This window comes from Rosa rugosa, chromosome 7, assembly GCF_958449725.1.
Source record: "Rosa rugosa chromosome 7, drRosRugo1.1, whole genome shotgun sequence".
Classification (NCBI taxonomy): Eukaryota; Viridiplantae; Streptophyta; class Magnoliopsida; order Rosales; family Rosaceae; genus Rosa; species Rosa rugosa.
Genome location: NC_084826.1, coordinates 7,869,459 through 7,880,746, shown reverse-complemented (window position 1 = coordinate 7,880,746; position 11,288 = coordinate 7,869,459). Strand labels below are relative to the sequence as shown.

The 11,288-nt window shown below is 38.2% G+C and overlaps 2 protein-coding genes across 2 annotated transcripts; one reads left to right on the top strand and one right to left on the bottom strand.

The window, feature by feature from the left end:
• Positions 1 to 670: 670 nt before the first annotated feature.
• On the bottom strand, positions 671 to 1,585 carry LOC133721964 (uncharacterized). Its single transcript, XM_062148743.1, has one exon. It carries the CDS (start codon positions 1,487 to 1,489, stop codon positions 923 to 925), a length of 567 nt encoding a protein of 188 aa, XP_062004727.1. The 5' UTR covers positions 1,490 to 1,585; the 3' UTR covers positions 671 to 922.
• A 5,767-nt stretch (positions 1,586 to 7,352) lies between these two features.
• Positions 7,353 to 10,342, top strand: LOC133722377 (WEB family protein At2g38370). Its single transcript, XM_062149264.1, has 2 exons — positions 7,353 to 7,745; positions 8,630 to 10,342. The coding sequence occupies exons 1-2, from the start codon at positions 7,578 to 7,580 to the stop codon at positions 10,136 to 10,138; spliced, it is 1,677 nt and encodes a 558-aa protein (XP_062005248.1). The 5' UTR covers positions 7,353 to 7,577; the 3' UTR covers positions 10,139 to 10,342.
• The last annotated feature ends 946 nt before the right edge of the window (positions 10,343 to 11,288 follow it).

The following is an 11,288-nucleotide window of genomic DNA, read 5'->3' as shown; positions in this document are numbered from 1 at the left end:
ATCTCACATCGGAAACAAAAAGTCTTTCAAGAAACTTAAAATGATCTTGAGTTTTTCCGCCCATTGCCGGAAACCCTAAACCAATTACTTTCTGTAACAAGCTTTTCTGACATTCAATCGGAAACTAAGAAGCTAGCTTTCAATTAACATGTGAAGAGGACATGGCAGAGGCAAAAGATTCCCAAATAATTAACAATGGCAGAGAGCAGAGGCTGCTACTATTGATTATATGGATAGGAACGTCTACCCATCTTTCCTCTTTGCATTGAATATTTCTGCAGCCACGACCAGAGAATATCAAACACTAGTATGTTCCCAACAACCAACTACGTACCTAATGCAAATCCCCCTGCTCCCAAAACCCAAATCAAAACAAATTGTACGTTTAAGAACAACCTGGATCAGACAAAAGCAACCCATAGAGTACTTTGAGATCATATTCAGCCATCTAATAGCTGCTTTAACGTGCTTACCTATTCAATGAAATTAATAACTCCAATCATGGTAATATATATAACAATATTGTACTGGCAATATAATGTAATAGTACCTTAAAATTAATCATTGCTTATATTTTACATCATTTAACAGCTCCAGAATTAATGTTCTGTTCATACATGTTTTGCCACATTTTACTTCATGAATGTTCTTTGCCTATAAGGACATAAGGGAGAAGGAAAAGGACTAGCTAGTACTGAATTACATGGTTTAATTAGATACATCTAAAAATCCAATTACCATATATCTGTATAAGAAAATTAGGCAGTAGAGGTCACTAAGATAATACATTCTACACATGATCCGATGATCGAATAAACAAAAACATAAGCAAGATCCATACAAAGCATGAACTCTCGAAGAGGTACCTTGGCCATCAGATCCATGGCCAAAATATTAACAGCAACGAAATCCCAGTCACTAGTCAAAACCGGTGACAATTTCGGTCGGCTCCACTAGTCACCCTACGAAATCCAAAGCACAATGTTGAAGTAGGCGAGCCAACTACGCCCTCCTCTTCATAATCTCCGCTAAAATCAAAAGACGAACTCGGGCTTGAAAACCTGCTCCCACAGGTATTCATAGGCACGCGGATTGACAAATCTGACTTGGAAAACAACGAAGACGAGGAAGACGATGTGGATGATGGAGATTGTGGGAGATGGTTTTTCTTGAGGCTTATCTTTAGGAACAAAACACGTAAAAGATTGGATCTTGAGTGCTTCTTGAATGGTTTTTTATTGGGATTGTTGGAATAATAAGAAGGTGGAGGAGTAAGAGGAGGAAGTGTTTCTTCACTGAATTTGTGTTTAGGAGTGCCAGGCTGAGATTCCCACATGAATGGTACATTAGCAGGTAGTCCTCCATAGTAGACCTTGAAAGATGGGTTGGCCATGGAGCTTTCCTTGGACAGAACCCTAGAGAAGAACTTGTCATCCTCTTGTTTCATTGGGAGAGACTTCTGGGGAAGCTGATGGTTGGCGCTGAACATTTTGGACGGTTTTGGTCTGAAGTGAGAGAGGAGGTGAGGAAGTAGGAGAGGCAATATTGGGTTGGCTTTTCTTTGGTTTGGGATTTAAATAAAGTGCGCAACACACTGAAGTAGTTGAAGTCAGCAAACAAACAAGATATGTTCATATATAGGTTAATTAACTCGTACAACTCTATTGTTGACTTTAAAAGTTTAACCATTTTTATGATCGTGATCAATTCTTGACGTCTTGTTTTAAATATATATTAAATTGGTCTTTAAAAGAATGCTCCCAGTCTTTCTTCTTTTCCAAACTTTTGTTGTATCTTCTTTGTTCTCCTCCTCAAGACCTCATTCCGTATTAGACTATCATGATCAAACTACTTGCACGACGAATCACCTCCTACGATAATATTTCCCGAACGGTACCTAAAAATTTGAAGAACATATATTTATTTGACTGTGATCTTATATGGTATAACACATATACGTGCGTTTATTTATTTGACAATACTTGAATGATGTAGTTTTTGCCAAAAATGATCTTTGAGAATGAACCTACAAATTAAACCCGGTTTTAATGGAAATTCTAACACCGCATGCATTTGCAATTATTCCTATTGGTACTTAATTACATGTATCTCCCACAAATTTGTGGGTCTTTATGGCCATGGTCTCCCTATCTATGGGTCTAAACTCTGCATTAACAAATCAATCAGTAGGAAGGATTAAATATTTGTGGTCCTTGGGGTCTCATTCAATTTACGCTGACCCATGATAAAGGCTTCTCGTGAAGTCATTACATAGTAATTAGTACTTCTGCAGAATAATTAGTTAAGCAGAATAGGTTTCTCACTAACTGTTAGGGTTCAAGTTAGGTCTTATTATAGTCGATCATAAACCAAAATGGCCGGTGTAGCTTCCTCCCTTGGCTCTCCTACACATGCTCCGCCTCATGATGCATGACAGGGCAAAGGCAGAGGCTTAGAACTACTAATTAGTACCATTACTATTAATCTATCCATTACCAATAAGGGTGACACTAAATGAAAAGCACGTACTTGATTCTAGGGTTCCTATCAGTTGGGTCTCTGGGATGGTGTGTATTAATTATAACAACGAATTAAGTAAAATAGATGAAGTTTTGTTCTAGTTGAGTTTGATAATTGACTATAAGTGGATGAAGTTTAACGTGGCCTGGAATCAAGTAGAAGAATGCGTCTGCCTCGTTGCAAAATGACCTTTGCGTAGTGAAATAGCCCTTCTATCATATATACGTGATACAAAGTGTACGTAGAAGCTAGCTTGGTTCATGCATGATGCATACCTTTCGTCCGACCCACGTTTAATTAAAACCTTAATTTATATTTTCTAATTAACAAGCATCACGCCACATTAGTAAATTAGAGGTGGCTAAATTCCTAGAGGAATTGTTCAAAGTCTACTTTAAGGTCCCGGTTCTAACTTCACAATCAGCCAACTGATTAATCATAATTAATAAAAATTATTCTCCCCAAGTTTAGATTGATATATATTGGAAAATTTTCGTTGCTCTTTTAAATTTGGTAGTACCACATATGGATTGGAATCGGAAACCAGATCTGCATGAAATTGTATGAAAGAGAGAGTGAAATAAAATCTGTGTATGACGTAGAGAAGAAAGTGACTCAAATTTATGGGATTTATGGTCTACGTGCTGCTGCATGCCTGAAGCTCTAAAACTCCGACTTTGAAATGGCTCTCTATGGGTGCTCGATCTGTGATTCGCAACTCTTACACGTATGCTATTATATATTAGGGCGAGTGTTAATTGACACGTCGACTATTATTTCATTTTCTTGTCTGTTTAAAATTTAAATGTGCATATTATCACTTTCGTTCTTTGCTGGATGAAAGGCCAAGTGTGTGTGTCATGCTCAGCTAGTTACCTATCCATTTAGATACGTACGAAGTAACGAATTAAGTAGTTCGCTTGCTAGTTCATGCTTCTCCATACTTGAACGTCTTTGCCTTGAGGCCATTGATATAGACTAGCTAGGATATAGGCTCGTATATTTTTCCATTGGAGCATCAAGCATATCGATTGACCAGAAGGCCAAGGGCCAAAACCAATGACCAACTTGCAAATCAGAGCTAAAGTTCAACAAATCGATCGTAATTGAAGAACCTAAAAGAGGAGTCATGGCTTTTTTTTGGAAGGGGGAATTGAAACTTTCAAGGTGGGCCGTCATATGTATCATGAATGAAAACTCGAGGATTTCATTAGAACAATATGCAATTAATATATACGTACAGAAGGTAGCTTTCAAAAATTCTAAAATCTTCGAAGAATCCTGGGCTAGGGGAACTGCAGACCATGCAACAGGAATGAGTACCAATAATGACGCGACATGGCATCAAAAATTTAAAATAGGTTGTTCGGCTGTTAACACGAATTGTTCAGGAACATCACATTTGGTTTTGTTTGGTTCAGGAACACCAAGTTGACTTCGTTGAATCGATCGAACCACCAGATTGATTCGGTTTGGTCGGTTTAAGCAAATAATTTTATGACCCCCAATACCTACATGTAATCTGCTGAATCAGAGTACAGAGTACTCAATTCAATTTTTTCATATATATAGATCCTATCCAGAGCGATGCCTCGCTTTGAAATTTTAGAGCGAGGTTAGAGTTTAGGGTCACTTTTCGGTCGCATATCCACATCTCGACCGTTCAGTTTTTATGCACTAATGTATAGATCATCGCTGCAAAATTTCAGCCAAATTGATAGTCGTTAAGGCATTGATAACTGCCTTAAAGCTAGTACGGTTCAGGTTGGACATATTCAGTTCGTCCATTGGTTAAAGCGAGTTAGATACCTTAACGATCATCAATTTGGCTGAAATTTTTCAGAGATGATCTATACATTAGTACATAAAAACTGAACGGTCGAGATGTGGATATGCGACCGAAAAGTGACCCTAAACCCTAACCTCGCTCTGAAATTTCAAAGCGAGGCATCGCTCTGGATAGGATCTGTATATATATATATATTTTTTTTATTTTTTTTTAAAGAAAGAAAGAGTTTTGTTATTGATTCATACGGATACAATCTTAAACAATGACATGTAGAACAAACTCCTGAGCAGTTGAACCATTCATCTTAAACAGTGAAATCAAATCTATGACTAGTTAACCTGTGCGCTACAAGATTAATTGGAGCTTCTATAGGTATATACCGTATATTGAATACCAACAAAAGGCAACTCATGCAACAAAGCTTTATATCTTGGATAAATCTTAAGTTCACCCAGGGGTGAACGAGCATATTCACCATTTATTGTGATTAATACATTTTAACTTTATAATTTTCTAATCTAACCATTCATGTTGCATAATATCATACAAAGATTAGTTCTGTAAAAAATCAATCAAATTGAAGACATTTTAATTATTCATTTCTATGAAATACATGGACGGTTCATCATAATAGTAGTAAGTATTGTTAGAACCATCCATTTGTTTGATTCAATTAGATAATTAAATGATTTCTGATTTGATTGATTTTTTTTATAGAGATGATCTTTAAAGGTTAATCTAAGATATGAACAGTTTGATGATAAATTTATTAAGTAAAAGTATGTTAATTGACAATACAGGTAAATATGTTCATTCACCCCAAGAGTGAACTTAAGAATTGTCCATATATCTTCTACCAAATAATTTTTTTTTTTTTTTTGATTGTTTAATCACACGGTGTCCTCAAAGGCTTCCTAGGCCCAGAGACTAATCCGTGCTCGGGGGATCTTGTCAAAACGCTTCCTCCCCCCTGGCCACCAAGAATATATTGGGATTTAACTCCAATAAGCGTCGACGGGATTCGAACCCGGGTATGGGGGTTCCACATACCAACTCGACCACCTGTGGTGGTTATCTTCTACCAAATAATTATCTAGCACTGAGAGGTTCTCCCCATATCACAAACAGCCTTCACTGCCACCAAGCAATCATTTAGGACAATAACAGTAGAAAGTTCCAAAGCTTGTGGTAGTTTAAGCCCGTGCTTTGTAGCTAGCAACTCAGCTTGAAATGCTGAGGCTACATTTTTTTTTTTTTTTTGAATTTGTCAAGGGGAACCCAAAGGCTTCCTAGGCCCAAGATAAACCCCTTCGGCGCATGTGAAATGCTCCAACTGTGCATTGCAGCACAGTGCCTCGCCACTTTGACAGCTTCGGGGTTCGAACCTAGGTTGGGGAGCACACCCAACTGGAATGCTGAGGCTACATGTTCCTTCATATATGCAAACTCAGCTATAAACCACCATGGTCATTTCGAACAACACATGCCGTTGGCTTGTGGCTTAGATAATAAGCTCATCAATTGTCTTTAATTTAGATTTTGGAATTTATCTCATTCACATATAAATATATGCCTTTTGTCACCAATTAAAATTTAAGAGAGAGAAGAAGGAGCCGTAGCTTTGAGTTATTGAGACGTAGCCGCATCTATTGGTTATAAAGAAAAATCACCTTTTGTTTTGTTGATTTTGTTCTTGTGAGTGACAAAATATATAAATTTAAGTAACTGTTTTTCTATTTGATCTTTCTCTTTCCATGAGTGTACTCGGGTGTAATTGAAATTTGGGTTTGAGTATTAAACACCTCAATCATAATCACTTTTTTTATATTAGTGGAATCACCTTGCCGTCTTCGCCCGTGAATGTAATCCGTTTTGAGGTGAACAACGTAAATTATGGCTTACGAATTTTTCTGTTAATTTATCTTTTTCATGTTTTGACACTTCATACTTAATTGACACTTCCGCACAACACATCTAGCACCACCATGACATAGAGAAGGGACAAAGGCATCATCAGTGTTAAGCTGTAGCATTCCCGCCACTGGAGGTCGACGCCAAACTGGCCTCCCTATCAGACACACTGAAGGGGTTGTTGTTCAGTTAGCTTATCTTATGGGTTACTTGCTTTGGGGTTTAATATGTTGCCCTTACAACACGAAATCCAAGCAAACCAGTATCAAACTCACAATATTGACGACATGAACAAATAGATACAAGCTAGAAGAAGAAAGTGAAAAACACAACAGATTTGTTGACGGGGTTCGACAAAGCCTACACCCCAAAACAAACAGGACATAAAAATCCTTCTTGTATTGTAACTCTCATAATAGCTATTAGAACCATGCCCTGCCCTGAATCAAATCCATAATGTCGATCAATAAGAACCAATAGTACATTGAATCACCGTTATTCATTTTTATTTGCTAACATATATATGAATGATTTGATTTAGTAACAAACGTAACTAGTAGCTTCAAAAAGCAACTAGAAAACACATGCAAGCATAATTACTCAAAGTTTCAAATATCCTGAACAACAGACCACCTAACGAAAACACTCAAAACAGAAAGAAAGTAAAAAGAGAGTGCTGAACTCTAGGTGGTGTTTGAAATAGAAGTAGAAGCTTTGGCTTTGTGTGGGGAACAAATGGAAGTGCTTTTGTCCAGATTTTCCGAACGTTGGATCTGCACTGTACTTGATTACCAACAAGCCCAAGCCGATAGCGGAAAAGTGCTTTTTACGCGCTTTTATGATTACCGACAAGGCCACAAGCCCGTTAGGTCAATCATGCTGCTTTTGTTGCCGTTGGAAATTCACTCGCGCGTAGAACGCACTTTTCAAAAAACCAATGCTTCTACCAAAGCACTTAACTCTTCTAGCCTACGAATCATCTCCTACATTTCCCATAAAGACCTCAAACCCGGCAATATTAACGATGAAGTAATCTGAAAAGTTGATCATGGCGATGGGTATTTCCGGAACTTTCGGATAAACGAAAACGTAGTAACGTACCCTTAACTTTTTCTTATTAGTTTCCCTCTTGTCTCTATCCTGGGCTCTCTATAGCCGTGCTTCTTGGGTTGTCTCATCACACTGGTTTCTCTCAACTCCCCAACTGAGTGACCTCAAAAAACCAAAGCCAAACATCGTTCTTGGGCAGTCAAAACGCTATCATTGACCAAAGGCTTCTTGGGTGTGTTAAAGTTTCGGCCTTTGTTTGTTTTCGATTGTGTTTGGGATTTCAGTTCAATTGTCCGAGGGTCCGGAAATGGAGCCCGATAAAAGCGGCGTGAATGGGGGAGTGCCCGGGTCGGGTTTGCGGGCGGAGATCGACACGTCGGCGCCGTTTGAATCGGTGAAGGAGGCGGTGAGTCGATTCGGTGGAGTCGGGTACTGGAAACCCTCAAATGCTAATAACAAGTATTGGGAGCCTGAGGTATATAGCTACTCTCTCATTCACTTTGTTTTTGTATCCAAACAATTTAAGATGGGATTTTGTTCGGATTAAGTTGACAATGGGTTTTTATTTAAGCAGAAAAACTAAGTGCATTGGGGTTTTGGCCTTATTGTTTGGGGTTTTATGAGGAAGTTTTTAGTGGAAATGTATGTTTGTGTTTTTTGAGTTTGGTTGTTTTTGTTGCGCATTTTAAATTGTAGTGGTAATGCACTCTGATACTTGCATTGGAGCAGCGAAAGAGATACAATTGCTTCTAAATGTAGTCGAAACTTTGAAAGGAATTTTTGTTTCTTAGTTTATGTGGAAAATTGTCCAGACTGTTTGTTTGTGTGCCACTTTATAATTTGTAATGGAATTGCTTGCATTAGCCGTCTGTTTGTGACATTGATCGAATCTGTGGCTTTAATCCGATATGGAGTTTAAAATTTGGACTCTTTTGGAAGATACCCATGTCGAATAAATAGTGGACTATGATTGGCAACATTTTACACATTTCCTGATATGTTTATTTGGCGGTTTTGGTCCAGAGAAGATCTGGTTGTTTGTATTCCTTATAGAGCCAAATGAAGGCTGAATAAAGAACCTTGTAGGATTATTTTTTATGGATTCATGTTTCTATTTCAAAGATTTGGTTAGATAAACTTCTGTGATCATCCCAATATGGTTCCCTCGAAGGGAACATTCATTGTTTGATAACCTAAAGCTCTGAACTGTTCAATTTGCTTCTTCTGATTTCTCTCACAGTAAAGTAGTATATATGTATCCCCATCCATTTCTGAAATTGTCCAATAGTAAGCATGATTTCTTGTTCTTGTTTGTTGTGCTTTATAGCCGTATTGTGTTTAACTCGTTCCTAATTGCAGCATGACATGGAAGAGGTCGACACTGAAAAACTGGAGGAGCAGGCTTTACAGTTGGAGAAAGATCTCACTTTGAAAGAAAGGGAAACTCTTGATGTTCTAATAGAACTGGAACAAACCAAAAAGATTATTGATGAATTGAAGAAAAGGCTACAGAAAGAAGTATCTGAAGTGGACCTCGAGACGGATGTAGGTAAGGACTACATGACTCCTGTGGTAAATGAAGCAGATAAGGAAAACCATGGGAACAATGGCAGCCATTGCAATGCACGGGAAGGTGTGAGCTCTTGTCCTTCTTCAGCACCAGGTTTAATCTTAATGGAATTGAAACAAGCTAAGGTGAACCTTACCAGGACTACTAGTGATCTTGCTGACATTCGGGCTTCCGTTGAAACATTCAACAAGAAATTAGAGAAGGAAAGAGTCGCACTTGAGAAGACCCGTGTGAGGTTAACTTCAAATTCTTTAAAAATGTTGTCTCTTGAAGAAGAGCTCAACCAGACGAAACAAAAACTACAGTTGGCAAAGGATGCTGAATCTAAAGGTGCCCCTGATAAGTCTTTAGATATTTCAAAGGAGCTTCGACGACTGAGTTCTGAGACGGAGCAGTTCAAAAAAATGGCAGAAGCTGCCAAGTTAGAGGTTTCGAGAGCAACTTCCGAGATTGAGCAGACGAGAGGTAAGATAAAGACAGCTGAAATCAGGTTGGTTGCCGCAAGAAAGATGAAAGCAGCAGCTAGAGCTGCAGAAGCTTTTGCTCTTGCAGAAATTAAGGCTCTATCAAACCAGGAGAATTCATCTGGAGATGCATTGCAGAAACCTGAAGGAGTAACTCTTTCATTTGAAGAATACTCAACCCTAACCCGCAAGGTTCGAGATGCAGAAGAGCTTTCTAAGAAGAGAGTAAGAGATGCCATGAAGCATGTTGATGATGCAAATGTATCGAAAACAGAAATCTTGAAGAAAGTAGAGGAAGCAACCGAGGAAGTCAAAACCAGTAAAAAGGCATTGGAAGAAGCACTGAACAGAGTGGAGGCTGCAAATAGGGGCAAGCTGGCAGTGGAAGAAGCTCTTCGCAAATGGAGATCCCAGCATGGTCAAAAAAGACGTTCTTCGGTACACAACTCTACCAAGTTCAAGAATCCTTGCCCATCAAATCATGCCAGAGAGTTGGAATTGCGTGACGTAAATGGTCTGAATCTAGTTGGTGATGAATCAATGCCGGTTCTGAGGCCAACCTTATCAATCGGACAAATCCTAAGCAGGAAGTTGCTTATGCCTGAAGAGGATGAAATGGAACTGACCGAAAAGACACCTATAAAACAAAAGGTGTCACTGGGTCAGATGCTCAGCAAGCAAAACGGTGATCAACCCTCTTCTAAGAAGTTTGAGAAGGAAAGTGGTCTCAAGAATTTTTCTGCTAAAAGAAAGAAGTCCGGATTTGCTCGGTTCTCACTTCTTTTGACAAAGCAAAGCAGGAAGAAGAAGAAGCCAACTCCAGACTTGAAGTAATTTATCGTCCAGTCAATCAGCTGATCTCAATCAAGCACTGACATTTAGTTATGTATGCGTATGCTTGTGTTCCCTCCCCTCTGTCTCCGATTCTCCTTTCTTTAGAACCTGTTTTTACTTAGGTTGAAATTGTTTCTCAGACTCAGGTATCTGTCAAGAATTTCTGTGTTGTTTGTGAAAATGTTTCTATCCTTGTTCGTTCCATTTGTTTCACTTTCGTTGATGCTAATGTTTAACTTATTGTTATGATACGAGTAAGTCTTGCTAAAAGTTGTACTAATGTTCAACTTCGTATGCTGATCAATGTGCTTTATGATGGGCAATGACCAAAATTTGGGGCCAAACACCAAACCTTGCCTCGACTTCATTTTCAAGTTTTTGAGCTATCAGAACTCCTGATATCAGAAAGGCAAGGGTAAAGGGGTATGTGATGGTAGTCCTGAGTTGGGTATACGAATAGGGTTCACTACTTTGTGCAAAACTTTTTTTTAATTTTTTTTGAAAAAGTTCATAACTTCTTATGGTTACTGAAAGAGATGAAATCTGTTTTGCTATGTGATATATTGATGATTCATGACCATAACAAACATTGTTTGGCATCATTCTGAGTTGGGTATGTGATGGTAGTCCTGAGTTGGGTATACGAATAGGGTTCACTACTTTGTGCAAAACTTTTTTTTAATTTTTTTTGAAAAAGTTCATAACTTCTTATGGTTACTGAAAGAGATGAAATCTGTTTTGCTATGTGATATATTGATGATTCATGACCATAACAAACATTGTTTGGCATCATTCTGCAAGTTGGTAAAAAGCTATACCAACTTTGAAATTAAAAAACAAGAGCAAGGGAATTGTGTGACAAAATCAATTGGGATCCATCCAAGTCCAAGCACAACAAATTTGACCAAAACAAAACCTAGCAACACATTTCATGTCAAACTAAATGGCATTATGCCTCAAAAGCTAAGAAAGTGACTCATTTTATAACAGAAAATCCAAATACTTGTTCTATACAGACACAGTACACTTGTTTTGGATTGACAAAAGGAGTGATGTTTCCTTAGGAGTACACTGACGTTGTATTTCTTGTGGAATCCGCATACTGACGTTGTTTAGAATCCTACTACCACAAGCATTCTAATTATTCATC

What these genes read in the sequence shown, in the direction of transcription:
- LOC133721964 (XM_062148743.1), bottom strand. Translation starts at nt 1,489, where the DNA reads ATGTTCAGCGCCAACCATCAGCTTCCCCAGAAGTCTCTCCCAATGAAA.
- LOC133722377 (XM_062149264.1), top strand. Translation starts at nt 7,578, where the DNA reads ATGGAGCCCGATAAAAGCGGCGTGAATGGGGGAGTGCCCGGGTCGGGT. An exon ending in ACAAGTATTGGGAGCCTGAG is followed by an intron (nt 7,746 to 8,629) that starts GTATATAGCTAC and finishes TCCTAATTGCAG; the next exon opens with CATGACATGGAAGAGGTCGA.